The 18,830-nt window shown below is 37.8% G+C and overlaps 1 protein-coding gene across 1 annotated transcript in view; it reads right to left on the bottom strand.

Annotated features, from left to right (window-relative positions):
- gpc3 (glypican 3) overlaps positions 1–17,694 on the bottom strand; it is a 146,158-nt gene extending 128,464 nt beyond the window's left edge. Inside the window, exons 1-2 of the mRNA XM_051860405.1 lie at positions 17,138–17,694; positions 2,678–2,839 (exon numbers count right to left, since the gene is read on the bottom strand). Coding sequence (XP_051716365.1) covers positions 2,678–2,839; positions 17,138–17,294 — 319 coding nt within the window. The 5' untranslated portion in view covers positions 17,295–17,694. The remainder of the gene's footprint in view (positions 1–2,677; positions 2,840–17,137) is intronic.
- Between the last annotated feature and the right edge of the window lie 1,136 nt (positions 17,695–18,830).

Genomic DNA, 18,830 nt, shown 5'->3' with positions numbered 1-18,830 from the left:
GACGCCATGTCATCCGGACTAAAGAGGACAAGGACAACCCAAGTTGTTATCAGCGCTCATTTCAGAAGCCTGCATCTCTGATGGTATGGGGTTGCATGAGTGCGTGTGGCATGGGCAGCTTACACATCTGGAAAGGCACCATCAATGCTGAAAGGTATATCCAAGTTCTAGAACAACATATGCTCCCATCCAGACGTCGTCTCTTTCAGGGAAGACCTTGCATTTTCCAACATGACAATGCCAGACCACATACTGCATCAATTACAACATCATGGCTGCGTAGAAGAAGGATCCGGGTACTGAAATGGCCAGCCTGCAGTCCAGATCTTTCACCCATAGAAAACATTGGGCACATCATAAAGAGGAAGATGTGACAAAGAAGACCTACGATAGTTGAGGAACTAGAAGCCTGTATTAGACAAGAATGGGACAACATTCCTATTCCTAAACTTGAGCAACTTGTCTCCTCAGTCCCCAGACGTTTGCAGACTGTTATAAAAAGAAGAGGGGATGCCACACAGTGGTAAACATGGCCTTGTCCCAACTTTTTTGAGATGTGTTGATGCCATGAAATTTAAAATCAACTTATTTTTCCCTTAAAATGATACATTTTCTCAGTTTAAACATTTGATATGTCATCTATATTGTATTCTGAATAAAATATTGAAATGTGAAACTTTCACATCATTGCATTCCTATTCACAATTTGTACAGTGTCCCAATTTTTTTGGAATCGGGTTTGTAAATTCAGCTGATACACATGCATTGATAAAGCCAGATATTTTCATTCAGCTGCCTTCTCAAACTCTCGCTGCAGCAGCGTTTATTCTTGCCTTGTAAATATGTTTAAATTCATGATATTTTTCATAATCTCATTTTCAACAAAGAAGTGAACTGTGCCATCTCTATTGTGAGAAGTGAATCAAACTGACGCTCTCCATGTTCCATGTGATTGGCTGTTCGCTGCACATGACACATATGCGCTTCAGAGTTAATCGCAACCCCTAAATTGACAAAGAACGTTTAAACGTTGTGACCCCACTGAACCGGAACTAAACCAGGTTGGATTTGTATGTTTTTTTCAACTCTAAACTTGTTCAACTAGCTTCATGCAACAGGCCTTTGGTCTGCTTAGTATCACATGCACACAACAGTCAAGTCAATCAGTTGCCTTTGCAATGAGCCTCTTCAAATGTCCGAATTGCTCCTCTGATGCCTTTTTAACAAGGAACCAAAAAAGTGTGAACTGATGATGCAATCAACAAACAATTCAGTTATACCTAAGGCTGCATTTACACTGCAAGTCTTAATGCACAGATCTGATCTTTTGACCATATCTGATTTTTTTGGATGACATGCTTACATTTCTTTTAAAAGTGACCTGTATCCGATGTCTCCTTTTTACACTGCACTTGGCGAAACGAACCAAAAATAGCATATATGACATCACAAATCAATTTCAATGGTACATTGAGTTTAATTTATTGACATGGAATTCATATAAAAACCCTTTTAATGCAATAGTTACATCCCTACATCAAAATAAAACAAATTCTTCACAACAGTATACGTACGCAGCTCCACTGGAAGCGTGTGAGTTGAATAATACTCGAGTAGATATTTGTTAAACACAGCTTCTGGGTTCGAATCCGCCGTCCTATACTAGTTTTTTTTACTACCAAATGCGCTCATCAGTAATTGTTTATCAAGGCTAGTGTGATTTCAAGAGCAACATCAACGTCAGATCGCCTTTTATTTAACACAAACATATGAAATTAATACTCTGCCAGTCAACTAGGGATGTTCCATTTGTTATAGGTATGTCTGTACCGCGAAATGTTAAAATGTCACTTTCAATGACGCAGGAGTCGCATTTACAGAAGAACATCTGATCTGTCCGCTTACATGGCAAGCGTAAACGCACGTATCCGATTCATATCTGATTTATTTCCATATATGAATGAGGCCTGAAACCAATCTGTGAATATCGGAATCTATGCCCTTTTTTCCTGCTTACACGGTTGTGGCTCATATCCGATCTGTGCCACATGGGAGGAAAAAAATCGGAATTGGGTCACTTGAACCATGCAGTGTAAATGGGTGACCCCACAACTGACCCCACAAAAGCACATTTTTTCATTTCTTAATTTCTTAATCATTGCCAATCTGACATAAAAGACCAACCTCCCTTACACTTAACTCAAGGTCTCACTAGCGTACCTGGAACAGCAAAACCTTACAGCCATCTTAAAGTGCAGTCATTTTCGTGAGTGAAATCCAGCATTTTCAATAGGAACACATAAAATCAGGAATTTCGCATAAGGGCGGTGAAAGATTTCCCCATGAGGTTTTGCAATAAGTTAAAGTTAATCGTGCAGATTCGCTACGTAGACCAACAGAAAGCTGCTTGGTTTGACAGTAACTTGTACGTGAGAAGTGCTTCATAAATCACTACACTAATGACAATAGACAATGGGCCTTTTTTTGCCCAAGAAATTTCGCTAATGTGACCACACCTTTACACATGCTCTCATTCATGATGAAACCTGCGCAGAACGAATTTGTTCATAACTCACAGTGACAATTTATGCAAAATTACTTTGCAAACAGAAATTCCGTGAAGTTTCGTGAATCAGTCCCAGTGTTTATTGTTCATTGGGTTGTTACAGAAACTCACCTTGAAAGAGGGCAGCATTCTGAATGATGAGAACTTTGAGTTGAGCGCTGGTGGCCTGAAGACTTGACTCCATATTCTGTTTGGCAATGAGCAGGTAGCGCTCCTCCATTTTGCGAGAACAGCAAGTCAGGCCTTTCGGCTGGCACACCTGCAGATCTGAGCCTGAAGAATAGGAGAGAGACACAAGATTTGTTACAACCATTGCAATAAATAAGCAAACAGATGTGGCACTTTATAAATTCCATCAGAAAGTATGTTTGCTTTGTGAGTCAAGCCTCAGAGAGAGCTGCAGAAAATGGTGCACATTACCCATTCAAATCTCAAAGTATGCAACAAAATGAATACCTGCAACTTAATTGAAACTGTTATTTAATTTCTGTGCATTGCATTTTATCTTCTTGTCTTATATCAAACTGATTAGCAGAGAACAAACACTCATTAAAGATAATCAGGGAGACTATCTCAGTAAAGGCGGACCCCAAGAGACCACTACTATGCAAAACTTGTCCATTTAAAGTCTGAAGCAGTGAAATTCCCCATGTGGATTGGATGAAAAAGACACGGATGAACAGAAAAAAGTCAACACACTGACAGGAAGTCTTGTTTAGAGGGATGAAGTGAATGAAGAAGTGATTTGTTGACACATGTTACACTGAAATCGAGATTTGAAGGTTATCTATCAAAGAGACATAATTGGATTTGCTGGGAGAGAAAAGCCTATTGAGAAATATGTTTTCTGGAAGAAGGTTCTTCACTTCTTGGCTCACATATGAATAATGATCTAAAAATGTTAATGCCCTGTGGGAAAAGATAGAGAGCAATGCTATCTGATCTCTGTTGAATCAAACATCAAGGACACAGAAAATAAAAATGACCAATGCCTGATTAAGTCCCCGGTGTGTTAATGGCTAGAAGGATTTCATACATAGGCTTATATTCTGTGAATTGGAGATGACCTAAATCTTACAGAAGTTCATTTTCATTCATTCATTTATTAGCTTTTTTCATAAATAAGCATAAAACATCAAAACTCCTCACATTTTAAATGTTACTTTGTGAATTGCAAATGATTTCCCACTGAAGTAGAAAAAAACAACACACAATACTCATGTTGCAGAACTTCCAACATTGATTAATTAGTGAATAACACATTTATAGGATTGTTTTGGGCAGTGTGAATTATGGGATTCCACTGCATTCCAGTCAAACAGACCTCTCTTTATGTGAACCAGGACTAGGAAACAGCTGCTATGAAAATCAGTGAGACTAGTGCAATTGTTTTCCCTGGGGCATCGGATCCACATTTGGAAATGTGGCCAATTATCGTGCGATTACACATGCAACGAGAGAACTTATGCTCCGCAAAGCTTCAGCCCTTTCAAATTTTCATTTCCATTATTATTTTCAAAGAGCATCTACATGCAACTTTGTTCTCAGTCACTCTCTGTCATCTTATGAATCTTAGAGCAGTGCTTTTAAACCAGAGCCAAATGAAGTGTCAGCTACCTGAGGGGGTGGAGGTGGCACTAGGTTGATTGATAGTGCTGTAAACAAACTTCAGAGGAGTCCCAATGCTCCAGTTCACACAGACATAGACGATGATGATGGGGTAGGAGAAAAGGAGGGCATAACACAATCTGGGCAGAGACGAAAGTGTCACTGCTGTGTTTAAGAGAGGCTTTTTGCAGCACTTTGGAGTACTGTCATAACTATTGTGGAGCGTCAGACTAAAAGGGACGGGGTAAAAATAAAATAGAATAAACATTCACAGTCTAGCACACATTTCCTCATGGAGGAGACCTCAAGAACATGTTCTCCAGTGAACAGTAACAGATAGAACTGAAAATGATGGTAAGGAACAACTTAATGTACCTGCATTCAGATTCAGTCAGGTTAAGTCATTACTAGTTCAGCTTGTCAGATTTTGCTACCTTCCATTAAAAGGTTGCACAATTCGACAGCGAAAATGCTACCTATCAGATTGTGGCACCAGCATCATATTGATGTGGTTTGAGGCTTTATTAACATCCATAAGTACCCCTACCCTAAACAATGCAAATTATGGCTTGTTCGAATTGCATCGGCGCTGCGCAGACCAATTGGCGTATGACATCTAAGTACCGCGAGAGCGTTTCAAAAGCATAATGAGTCATATGCTCTCCAAAAGCTCTCGCCAAAAATGCAGATTTTACCCCCCGGAACGCGATTTTTACCGTGGGACCACAAACCTCCGACATTCGCTGGAGAAAAACCTCGTAACTCCATTTGAGCTTGATTTTGGGAAAATGTTAATAATATATTGACACACGCAAGTGCCACTATACTAACTTTGACAACATGGTGTTTAATTATTTAAAAAATATTTTTTTTCTGAATAGAGGGTATGCATAGACGTCATTTTCCCGCCGGAACGCGCTCCCTCAGGCAAAAGAGCCACTGGATTTAATAGAGGAAACTGCGAAAATGCGAGTAAAACAAACAATTACACTAAAGGTTGGACTCAAAAGTGTTCCTTATGACATGTCAAAGAAACCTAATCCATGGATATTGACATGCAGCCAGGAATCATGTTTCCTGACATTTATATGTGCCTGATTTTGACGCCGGGGAAATACATAAAGCAAATCGGCCTGTGAATGCTTTATATAACTACAATATACAGGTGCTGGTCATATAATTAGAATATCATCAAAAAGTTGATTTATTTCACTAATTCCATTCAAAAAGTGAAACTTGTATATTATATTCATTCATTACACACAGACTGATATATTTCAAATGTTTATTTCTTTTAATTTTGATGATTATAACTGACAACTAAGGAAAATCCCAAATTCAGTATCTCAGAAAATTAGAATATTGTGAAAAGGTTCAACTTTGAAGACACCTGGTGCCACACTCTAATCAGCTAATTAACTCAAAACACCTGCAAAGGCCTTTAAATGGTCTCTCAGTCTAGTTCTGTAGGCTACACAATCATGGGGAAGACTGCTGACTTGACAGTTTTCCAAAAGACGACCATTGACACCTTGCACAAGGAGGGCAAGACACAAAAGGTCATTGCAAAAGAGGCTGGCTGTTCACAGAGCTCTGTGTCCAAGCACATTAATAGAGAGGCGAAGGGAAGGAAAAGATGTGGTAGAAAAAAGTGTACAAGCAATAGGGATAACCGCACCCTGGAGAGGATTGTGAAACAAAACCCATTCAAAAATGTGGGGGAGATTCACAAAGAGTGGACTGCAGCTGGAGTCAGTGCTTCAAGAACCACTACGCACAGACGTATGCAAGACATGGGTTTCAGCTGTCGTGTCAAGCCACTCTTGAACAACAGACAGCGTCAGAAGCGTCTCGCCTGGGCTAAAGACAAAAAGGACTGGACTGCTGCTGAGTGGTCCAAAGTTATGTTCTCTGATGAAAGTAAATTTTGCATTTCCTTTGGAAATCAAGGTCCCAGAGTCTGGAGGAAGAGAGGAGAGGCACACAATCCACATTGCTTGAGGTCCAGTGTAAAGTTTCCACGGTCAGTGATGGTTTGGGGTGCCATGTCATCTGCTGGTGTTGGTCCACTGTGTTTTCTGAGGTCCAAGGTCAACGTAGCCGTATACCAGGAAGTTTTAGAGCACTTCATGCTTCCTGCTGCTGACCAACTTTATGGAGATGCAGATTTCATTTTCCAACAGGACTTGGCACCTGCACACAGTGCCAAAGCTACCAGTACCTGGTTTAAGGACCATGGTATCCCTGTTCTTAATTGGCCAGCAAACTCACCTGACCTTAACCCCATAGAAAATCTATGGGGTATTGTGAAGAGGAAGATGCGATATGCCAGACCCAACAATGCAGAAGAGCTGAAGGCCACTATCAGAGCAACCTGGGCTCTAATAACACCTGAGCAGTGCCACAGACTGATCGACTCCATGCCACGCCGCATTGCTGCAGTAATTCAGGCAAAAGGAGCCCCAACTAAGTAATGAGTGCTGTACATGCTCATACTTTTCAGTTGGCCAAGATTTCTAAAAATACTTTCTTTGTATTGGTCATTAGTAATATTCTAATTTTCTGAGATACTGAATTTGGGATTTTCCTTAGTTGTCAGTTATAATCATCAAAATTAAAAGAAATAAACATTTGAAATATATCAGTCTGTGTGTAATGAATGAATATAATATACAAGTTTCACTTTTTGAATGGAATTAGTGAAATAAATCAACTTTTTGATGATATTCTAATTATATGACCAGCACCTGTAGAAGTCTAAATCGGAGTGATCACTTAAATCAATGTTATATATATCGTCCAGCCCTAAAACTTGTAGTTTTTGTCAGTGTTTATTTAAAAACACCCAATTATGCAGAATATAAGATGGTAAATTGATGAGTTGTCAACACAATATATAACAATACAGGGTATGATTTTACCTCAAAATCCAACGTTTTGACACAAAATGATAACTGCAAATCCACGTTTCTCTGCCGTAAGTCCAGTTGTTTCTGTAAATCGCATCAATCCATTTGCTTCTTTTTTCTGTAGCTTTCGGCAGTCTGTAAAAATATACCTCAGATTTTGTGTCAAAGCTATTTGTACAGTCAATAGCAAACTTTTCCCGTTTTGAATGTGTTTTGTGTGTTTTTCGCGGCATTCACGCTGAAAACTAATGCTGCCACTCTTTTTGCCACTCAGTGGGTGTAACCGCAGTCATAACGGTCGACGGTGACGTCACGTGCATACTCTAAACCAAAGACTATAGAATCTTAAAGGGACTTTGTCTAAACTAACCTGCGATTTTCGCTGTTTTCAAAACGCACACCACGATGGATATTATACCTGCCATTCATTTTCATAATACTTTAACCGTTGGTAACTCGTCTAGGAACGATCCAAAAGCTAATGCCAGCGACTTACCTATGATGAGGACATTTAAGCGCGGGCATTTCACTATGCGTTGGATGCGTGAAGAGTTTGATTGACAAGCGATCTAACCAATCATAACGCCGAATCCGCCATTTTATCCGACAAAGCAGTCAGGAGTTAGAGGATTAACCTCGGTGGACTTGAACTTGAAAAATGGTGTGTACTGACGTCTTTCCGCGTTTGAAAGAACATTCTTTTTCATGTTCATTCATGTTTATTTGATGCTATAAATTAACTAGTAGGAAGAGATGATCGGTTCACGAGCCGCTTAAGCTGAGGCGCTACAGCAATCTGTCAGGACACATTAAAGAGCCACAAAACGGTTTTTACTGTTCGAATTTCTTAAAAAAATTACACAATTTGAAAGCTGGGGCTTTGTTTAATATCATAAGTAACCTGTTCTGTCTTGTCTGTCGACGCGTTGTCAGTGTCCTCTTTGCTCCGCGATGTATTTTTCACTCTGTGTGGCGTGATAGCGCCATGGCTTGTCGGACAAAGCAACAGTAACTAAGGGGGGCGGGTCCCTGCGAAGGGTCAATTTATGATTGGTTGACTGCCAAATTAAAATATTAAACAGAACGATAAAATAACGTTATTAACCGGTTAATTAAAATTTCAAATAAGAGTATCTGTTCAGAACGATGACAATTTTGTTCGTTTTAAAGTTAAAACATGGGTAGTGTGCTTTGTGAGGCACAAAATAAACTGTCAGATGTAGTAGGACAGCGTAAAGTGTGTAAAAAGAAAAAAAAAAGAAAAAAAAAATGTAGGTAGCACATCTTGACAGGGAAATAATAACTAATCAAAATGTGCAACCAGCATTATGGTTATGTGGTTTGTGATGTTGTGTGAAGCTTCAAACCTACCCCAAACACTAACCCTACCCTTAAAACCATGCAAATATTATCAAAAATATAATTACTACTTAAAGGGATTCACTCAAAAATTATTTGACTCTTTGGTTCATCTTTATTTCGATGGTCTACTTTAGACATTCTACTAAATATAAGGAACATAGAAGATACTTTGAAGAAAAACATTCATATTAGGGACAAAAAAAATGGTTTGAAATGTTATGAGGGTAAGTAAATAACTAAAAATGGGTAAAGTATCCCTTGTGAGACCTATATCAGTGTAATTACTGAGTGGTTGTTTGTGTAAAAAAAAAATACAAATTATGAGTTTTGTCAGTGGTATTTTATAAAAATAAAGGAATGAATGAAATATATTTTACCAAATATTTGTTCTTTATTGTTGCACATTTATTATGAAAATAGTCCCAGCATTTGGCAACAGACTTGCATTTTTGCTTTCCAAATAATTCCTCCTCAAATTTAAATGAATTAAGAGGAATCTGAACCATTAAATTCCTTACGATTTCCATCTCTATAGTCAGTAGTACTAAAAGATTGTTGAATGAACTATCACATATTAAATTAGCACTCTTTGCCAGTTCATCAGCAAAGATGAGAATAGAAATCCAACAAGAAGTCTTAAAAATGTACTCTACAAGTTTGTTGATTGAAATAACTTAATAGACCATGGAAGAGATTAAAATGCAGGAGATTTAAGTGCTGCCAAATTTTAAATCCCATATGAAAATGTGAAGTGTCAAAGAAATCGCCTTAGGGGAAAGAAAAAAATGCTGATCTACTAAGCACACCGCGCCTGTTAGGAATGGGTAAATAAACCCATTAACATCACATGCCATCAAAAACCAACAACGGCATGAAAAACCCCACACTTTCCGATCACACATCAACAGCACACCAATACGGATATGAAACGAAAAATTATGGGCAAACCTGCCATATCGTATAGACGACACTTTTCATATGCACAACGACAGGCTTAATATCCAAAATCAATACTTGCAAAGGACCGGCGACAGATACGATCGAGCTAATTTCAGATTCCAAGGCAAATTTATTAAGCTGTCAATAGCGTAGCGAGTAGAGCGGAGGGGAGAGAGCTGGCAGAGGAGAGCAGGTATGAAAGGAGAAAGAACTCAGACAGATTTAGTAATTATCTTCAGCAAAACAGACAATTTCATCGGCACGTCTGCTGTTTGCAGATGATAAATGTACTTTATTAGAGAAGTTGCGAGCTGTCAGGGAAAAGTGAAGGACTTTACAGGAGGGAGATTGCTCCCAACAGAGAAGCATAAACAAATATTACATCACAGTCTCTAAGTAAAGACTGCTCATAAATACGGCTGATTAGATTGTTTGTCTTCTGAAAATGGAACAGAAAACATTTGTTTGAAAAGGAAAAAATCTACATGTCTCGGTCTGCAGAAGAAATATCGTGCATTAAGAATGTGACCATACAGACCTCATTTGTTTGTGATGTTCTACAGCAGCGGTTTTCAATCCTATAGGATCACCCACCCAGACATTCAGCCAGTTCATTATAGATTTACAGATAGATTTACTCACTAATTTACTTGAGGAGGTTAATAACAAATAAAAATGTCCAAGATAAAGAAAAATCTTTTAAAGGAATCCTATTATGTTTTTTTTTTTTTTATATTTTGTGTAATGCTGCTGTTGAAACATGAAAAGGTATGCAAAGTTACAAAGCATAAAGTCACTGCAAAGTCTGTTATTCTCTATATCAATAAGCACCATTTCTGAAACTCCCTGAAACACCTTGATTGTCTTGAGTTTTCTTCTGGAGCATGATGTCACAATATTCCTCATTAAATAATTCCCACCCAAGTCATACTCAAAAAAGGGGCTGGCTTGGCTGAGTTCCCAAACATGCTCGAAGCGGCTGACCAATCACAACACAGTGGTCCAGCTGACCAATCGGAGCACACTGTGCTTTTCAGAAGGAGGGGCTTCATACTGGGATGAGAGGTGATGCAATAATGTAAACTATGTGGAAAAATAATGTGTTTTTGAACATTCAAGCTTGAAAACTTATTCTAGTGGACCCAAAAAACAAAATCGAGACCTTGAAAAAGGCCATAATAGGTCCCCTTTAAAATCTAGTTTAAAACATCCAAATTCCTAGAAATATATGTATGTGTTATATGGTTTTGAAAAAAAACGTTTAGACCATTTTAAGCAAAAGTTTACATTTTTGATGTGGCATAACCACATTAAGTATAAAGTATTATATTCTACATAGGCCTACACCTTGAAAACATGATCTTAATTTTTTTCACAAATATAATATTTTTGCGAGGTTGCATCATGACTACATAACTCATAATATTTAATCTAATGTCATTTTGAAACCTGGTTATGTCATAAAAAGTTCAAATTATCTGATATTTTAAGAGATTTATTGACCTTTTTCTAAAACATAAAAGACTATTACTTGCAAAGGACCACTGAAAGATACAATCAAGCATTTCATTTTTTAATTAAACATTTTTTAATCATTATGATATCAGGACAGTTAATATTTTTTACTTTATATTCCCCAAAAATATTAAAAATGTTTTTTTAATAAACATTTTTTAATAAATTATTGGCTCCAAAAAATGAGAATCATGTCATTGCGCCCATTAACTAACATTTCTGGATAATAAAATGCTTAACAAATCAGTAGTTAGTTAGAAATGTAGTGTGTATTGTATTATATGTCTCTACCACTGACCCTTTGGAGAACCTTCAGGGACTCCTGGTTGAACACCATTTCTCTAGGCTTCTTTCATGTGAGCCATGATAACTTCCTTCCTTATCAACTAAAATTTCTAGAAATTCCTGAATCCATCTTGCAGCCTTGCCCAAAGGCCTCAGCAAGTATCCCTGTTGGAGCCCAGATGAAAAAGACGGCTCTGACGGAGGCTCGGTGAGTGCTGTGTACACACTTCAGCCTTACGCTCCTCCTTAACAAGCCTGAAGACACAGAGCGCAGCCAGATGCATGCATAAGAGCGATCTTAAGAACCATTTATAAAGCTATCAGCATGCAAGTTTAATGTGGGCTGTGGGGAAAACATGCTGTGTTAAAATACAGAAAAATGTTAAAAGGATGTTATTAGAAGCATGAATTATAGAGCAAAGACACATGAATTATAACATTTCTTTCTAGACTTGCTTCAAAGACATCAATATATGTGCACAATTAAAAGAAGTGGAAAGTCAACGGGCTGATGAAAAGTATACGAAGTATATGATTATGAATCGGGCTCCTCTGCCAGGGAGGCAGGAGAGTTAATGGACTAAAGCAAAGCCGTCTGTTGTCTTACAGTGCCATTGGAAGTATTTAATGAAAGAAAGTACCTCAGACTTCCACAGCATGGAGTACACGAGGGTAAGATTCAGTTTGGGATAGATAAAGTAAATAACAGTGCAATAAAAGCCTTCGGCTCGCACAAACTCACTGTGTTCCTCGGTTACAATCAGCTCAGGAAAATCCAAGATATGTGGTTTAATGGAAAGTCTGACCATAGTCATTAGTAGAAACTTTCATGGCTTGTGGGCATGTGATCCCTCACCTTCAACTTTAAATGGACTGCCAGAGACATTGACCTAAGCCATTATCTCATAATTACAGAAACTGTGTGGGCATTTATCAAAATATGAAGGTACTTCACTGCCCCAGGCACTGTCCACTGCCCCTTGACACTATACTAAGGTCTTTTAAGGACTTCACATACTACTGCGAAAAATGTTAGATCATTTTAGGCATTAAGTTTTCTGATATGAAGTCATTACTATACATGAAATTTATATCTGCATAATCAAGTTTAATAATTATAAACTCCAAATATTGTTATCTGAACCATATTAATTATTACAGTTGATTTGACAGAAGAAAAAATGTGATAATAAATCATGAAAATATTTTTTATAGTGTATACACACACACACATATATACATTTTATATATATATATATATATAAATGCTTTGAACAACTAAACACCAATTAAAGGTGATGTGCACAGTTTTTTCTGATAAAATACTTCCTCATATCCCTGAAACTATAAGTAATCCATTTCCCCCCCCCAAAAAGTGCAAATACTGTGGTGATATCAAAACATTTGAACATCCTGACATGGGCTCAACCGATGGCCTGAGTTTGAGGCAGAATAATCTGTTTTACTGACCAATGGCAGATATAGTTTCTCTATTTTTGCTATTCCGTTTGCTGACACTAATGGCACAGAAATTACCAAACATCAAACTAAAATAAGACGCCATGCAGCAGGGTAGTTTATAATTTCTATGAGGACTCGCTCCTGATAATTGGAAAAACAATACTGTCTGCACTGAGAGGATCTAGCTTTTGATGGGGTGAACAAGTGTCTCCGTAATGCATTCTGCCATTACTGACATTAAAACAAGCGGCACAAAAGCCCCTTAACAGCCTATAATGTGAGCTCTTGAGGGAGGTCAGTGGCACTTCATTAGCTGGATCTCATCCGTGAGTACCAATGGATGGGAATACAGTTCCCACTCATCTCGTTTTGATCAGAGAGACTGCTGAGAGATGGACTCTAACTTCACTTTGTACTCAACCTGCTGAACCCCTCATTACTCAATATAGTTGGTTTCTTCAGTGGCAAACCAAAGCAACCACACCGAACCATTCAATTTAACAACGGTCATCCTTATTTGGTCATCATTATCTAATAAAATATTTGCAGGGGACGTCACATCAAAACATCAAACTGATGCAACAATTGTTTGAGCATCTACGTGCGAAGTGTAAAGGTGCCTTTGAGACTACAAAGACAGTCAGCTATCTATTGTGCTTTGACATTCAGTTCTTCCTCTTGGGGCGAGGTGGCTGGGACAAGGCAGAGAGATATCAGCAAAAAAAAAAATCGGTAAAGACTGTCCAGTGGAGACGAGAAGGGCAGAACCTCCCGTTGGCTCTTTTGGTCTTGTGCTCCCCCGGCATTACATGCGGTATGATTAGAATTCAGTTCAGTCTTCCTGCAGGCTATGTCTCGGTTTGGCATCCTTGTATTCCATCGTAGATACATCAGTCATCACATCCTCTCTTTCCTCTAATGTTAGTCCATCCGTCTCTCTCCCTCTCCTGCACATGATAAAGATCCTCCTCTCTCTATCCCACTCACACATGCCAGTAGAGATCACTTTTGGCAGCTGAACAGAGACACAACAGTAGCATCCATTACAAATCAACCCAAATTTCATGGGCACCAAGTTTAAAGCCAGGGTTTACTGGGGTCACAGTGCAGTGGATACAGCTGCCTGTTGTGTGGTTCAGAAAAAGGGGTCTCTGAAGGTGAATGCTGCATTTACAATATGAGAAACAGACCAAAAGAAAAACATGTTTCTGTAAAGCGGTAAGTGAAGAGATCTGCAAACTTTTGGGACAAAATCTGACATGCAGGAACTCTTGAAGGAACATGAGATGCGATACAAATCAAGCAAAGCATTAAATCTGCAAGCAGACTGCGAGAGAGTGAATGAAACTCTCTGTGAAATAAATAAAATCACTAGAAGGTGACAGCTACACTATACGGCCCACAGTCATTCCCATTTCCAATTAACATTAAGGTTGTCCACATTCATTTTCCACTTCAAGGCCAGCAATGTGCATTGGGTTCGGAATAGGTACTCTATTTGAAAGAAAATAGACAGCTCTTTTTGCAAAATGCTCTTTGTGTATGAATGTGGCTTAATAAAAACATCTCAAACCATCATCAGATATTTAAGTTATGCTGTTGTTACATGTAATGATTGAACTCACATGAACATGTCTCTATTGAGGACATTACGTCTTTGAAGAGGAAAGTTATCAGTTCCTGATAAGTGCAGTTCCTTCTCTAACACATCTTTTATGGCATTTTTCTAAGCAAGTATGTCTCTTAAGATGCATTTGGCCAACACATAAATCAATACCAAACAAGGGGGCAAACAATTAACCTCACATTCTTTCATAGTCTGACATAATACAAGGACACCCAATTAAAGTTTCTGGCTACATATGCTGGAGCCGCGTGGTATCGGTTCATATAATGAATCAAAATGAATAAAGCCAAAGGCTTCCCCGCACCACTAATTACTGCACCAGGCATAAAGTCCAGAGCCTGGTGCCGCTGGGATTATCAGGACTCTACACTGCCTGCGGCACACTTTCAAAAGAAAAAACTCACAGTTAGTCCTTTCTCTAAAGAACAATGTTTAGGTTTCAAAAAACTAGGGCTTCAAAAAGGCTTTCATTGCAGGATTGTACCCATCAGGACATGAAGTCCCCTACCAGCTACTCATGAGAAGCACAACCAACCAAAATGCTTTCGAAGAAATTTATCTGAAAACTGCACGGCACTGCAAAAAGATACACGATACATACATGAGTTTCATATCTTATGCATGCAATCCGGTAAGTTTTCATAATAATTTACAGTAGTCTATTTAATTTAATGTACACCAGATAGTGGATACAGGTTCTTGCAGTCCAGTAAGATATGCAATGCAATCAGTCTTTTCTTAAACTCTGGTAAAGGTTAAAATGTGTTAAAATTCCACTGAGAACGCAAATGACTGAATATCACTCTGTTCTCTGTCCTTAACCCAATTGCAATCCATTTAAATTGCAAATACGAAGTCTGCAAAAACGAACAGAACCTCTGATTAAATGGAACTCTGGGAAGGTCACTTTATATCTCCTGAAAGCAGCTGAACCATAAGGGATCACTCAGGTTTACACTCATTTACCTGCAAGTCGAATCACATGGCATTAGAAAGACTTCAGCATCCTTTATCATGGTTCAAATTATTCCAATTAAGTAAAAAATGCCTTTAAATAGACGTGTACAGAGTCAACAACTTGCTTGCCATTTATTTTCATTTTAATAAGCAAAACTTTTTAATGTTAATTAACTTTAGTGAAACAGCAAGTGAATGGAATTGTGATATAAATTTATCTAGAGTTCTTTTTCAGGCATTTGCTACCACTGGGAGGAAAAATGAAGATACTTGCACATAAAGCAGCCTGACAACAAAATGCAGTCACTGGGGAAAAGCAAGATCCTTTTCAGCAGAATTTTTGTTGTGAGGGCCAAACAAACTCCACTCTTTGTGTTTTTACCGCACCTACCCTCACTCCCTTCTCTCCAGCTTCCAATTGAGGCAGAATTAAAGCTTCAAGCAGCTAAGAGGAGATCGTCAAGTAGAGAGACCTGTCATTCATCTCAACTCATCTATTTCCTCAGCTCTCCGTTGGGAAATGTAGCAACCTCAATAAACACGCTAACACAATTCGCCTTCTCCAGCATGACAGGTAATTCACACTAGTTATGGCAAAGAGAAATACATTTACAGCTCTCCTCGGGCTACTTCTGCAGCCACTGCTCAGAGCTGAAGATGACAATCCAGTCAGGACACTTATTTCATCTTCAAACCTACTGATAGATCCTCTCACATCACGCAGAGGGTGAAAATAATTCCACATGAAATGGGCTACAGGAAATGCAAACGTTACATAAAGAGAATTGTATGGCAAGTCATTTTAACATTTAGTCTATGTATGTATTTTGTGTTACTAGTATTTTTAATATTAGTAGTAGTAGTAAGCAAGCCAACAGTGACTAGTATCTTTTTCAATTTCATTACAGTTACAATTTAGTTAGTCTTGTTACTTGTTCATTAGATACTTATTCCTTTGCTACTCCAATCACTTTCCCAGTACTGAAAAGTAACTATTTATTGTTACTGATAACAAATAACAAATGTTTTGCCAATGAATGTTCCCTATTTTCCTATAGTATGAATTAAAGACACTAGTTATTAGATACCGTTACTAGTAACAACTGGGATAATATTAGTGTCTCATAGATAGCTACTAGTTTCTAATAAGTATTAAGCTGAAATACAGTTATTAGCAAAAACTGGAATACATACTAGTCTAAGGTGTATTATTGGTATTAAAATAAAGATCCCTATAGAATTCAATAGCCAAAAAATGCACAATTTGTTATCAGCAATAGTTACTATTATAATGACTAGAAGCAAAAACATAAACACTACTATCTAATGAATAAATACTATTGTGGAAAAAAAGAGAGGTGCCAATCACAGTTTTACATACTAATAATTAAAAAACACATGCTAGTAACATCAAAATAGTTGCTAGTTAAAGAAATAAATGTTAAAATAGCATGCCATAAGTTTTTCCTCTTATTATGACAGCAGTTTAACTTTAAGATTTAGTTTATTCATGAGTTTTTCCAGTGTTGTATAATTGGATTTCGGCTCAATCTTATATAAATGTAAATTAAAAATGATTAAAGATTGTTAATCTACATTTAAACTATGGGAAAGGTTGTTACTTGTAAAAAAAAAAAATATATCAGTAATAACAACAATACTTCTCATTAAGAGTAACAAACTCAGAGTTCAATATAAAATTACAATTTCCACTTAATATTCAAAAGACCAAAAAAACAACATATTGCATGCCATGTTTAAAAAAAAAAAAAAAAAAAATAGGCGACAAGTGTTACTGAACGGCAGGTAAAACTTTTGGACATTATGTATTTGAAAGCGAAAGATTTGGATATTTTAAAATCACACAAAGCTGAATCAACTTATGATGATCTAGATAGCTCTGTTTACCTGAGACTGGCGTTTCTGGGGTCCATTTCATCCCTGGGTACAAAAACTGAAAAGACGAGCGCACTTCGCGACAGTCCAGCACCTGACTGTTCGGCCGAGAGAACGGCAGCATCAGGACCCACAGAATCAGTGCACCGCTCAACTTCAGTCCAGGCATTATGAGTCCAAATGCGCTAAAAGATAGGAATATACGGAGTAAATCGGATTCCTGGTGATAGATCTGATTACAAAAGCGAAGGAAGAGAGCAGGAACGATCTGCGTTGCTTGAAGTGAACAGAAAGCGATGTTCTGGACTCAGCGGCAGCATCGCTGAAGTGAGTGTGAGGAGAGTCATGAGGAGCTCTTCATCTCCACCTCATTAACACTCAAACTTCATGCTCACAAATCAAGGTCACATTTCCCTGTTAAAGGAGGGACTGCGCGATTTACACATGACTCTTGCATTATTCAAAGGAACCGATTACAGAAGAAGACCTTTTGGTATTTAACTCTTTCGTTAAAATTAAAGTTATGGTTTTGAAGACAGGAGGCGCGCTATGAATCTCGTGCACTGCTGCGGTCATGCGCACACGGAGACCAATATTAAGTCTGGGATACATTTCAAATGGACTTTTCCCCGATTCGGACTTCAATTAAGTTATAAGCTATTTAAATTGGTTAAAAAATGTAATGTGGTAATATCGGCAATATTCTGATGTCTATACTAATTTGTCTCTAACAATTTTAAAATAATAATTTCAATATGCAGAGCAAACAACCAACACGTCGTCACATTTCCAGGTATCTGCTGCCATCTGGTGTTGGTAAAAGATATTTTGTTACGTACAGTCATTATCAAATCTGTGTAATCAAAATGCGAGGCAGAATAAAATTACGTCATAATTTTATTGAGAATTGAATAGAATTTACATACAATACTCACATATTCAAAAGAGAAAAATGCAGGTAGTGGAATCTAGCGGATTACAGATGGATACCGTGCAATTTTTATTGAAGATTTTCGCCACTATTAAAATTGCAAAGTCATCCACCCGAAAACAGCAAGACAAATATTTGCATGCAAGTGCTACTGAAAATATAAACAAATATACAACTACATTTTATACATACTTTTGTGATATAACATTATAAATTAAGTGCTATCATTTATCTATATAGAAATATGCATCTTATTTCTTTGCTATTATGATATATTGTCTTAGAATTGTGGCAGCACTTGCAGCTCAGTATACATTTAAAATAAAGAAAACACTTTTGCTTATTAACTAGGACTACATGTAATTGCATGGTTGTAAATATCATCTTGATTGTAGATGTGTTAGTCAGAAGTTTGTCCCTGGTGCAGCGAGTTTTGCATGGATTTGCACAGCATGTTGTAATAAGGCTGGATGCAATCCTGCAAAACTCACCCCACATAACTGGGCTTTTCCATAAGCAGCAGCATCTAGTGCAGCTCCAGAGTGACAGGCAGAAGGCGACCGGCAATACTAGAAGTGCAAACATTGCAGTAGATACACTGGCACTACCTGCACTGTGAGCACTTTGGAACTGCCTGGACAAACTCATATAGATCATAGAAAAATAATAACAATGGAAAAAGAAAATCAAATGTTGTGATTAATAGCATAGTAAGTGATTAACAGCATAGCAATGTCAAAGTAGAGCGGGAAACTGCAGGTGAACAGAACTAAG

The sequence above is a fragment of the Ctenopharyngodon idella genome, chromosome 14, assembly GCF_019924925.1.
Source record: "Ctenopharyngodon idella isolate HZGC_01 chromosome 14, HZGC01, whole genome shotgun sequence".
Classification (NCBI taxonomy): Eukaryota; Metazoa; Chordata; class Actinopteri; order Cypriniformes; family Xenocyprididae; genus Ctenopharyngodon; species Ctenopharyngodon idella.
The sequence above is the reverse complement of the archived record's forward strand: the minus strand, read 5'-3'. Positions and strand labels throughout refer to the sequence as shown.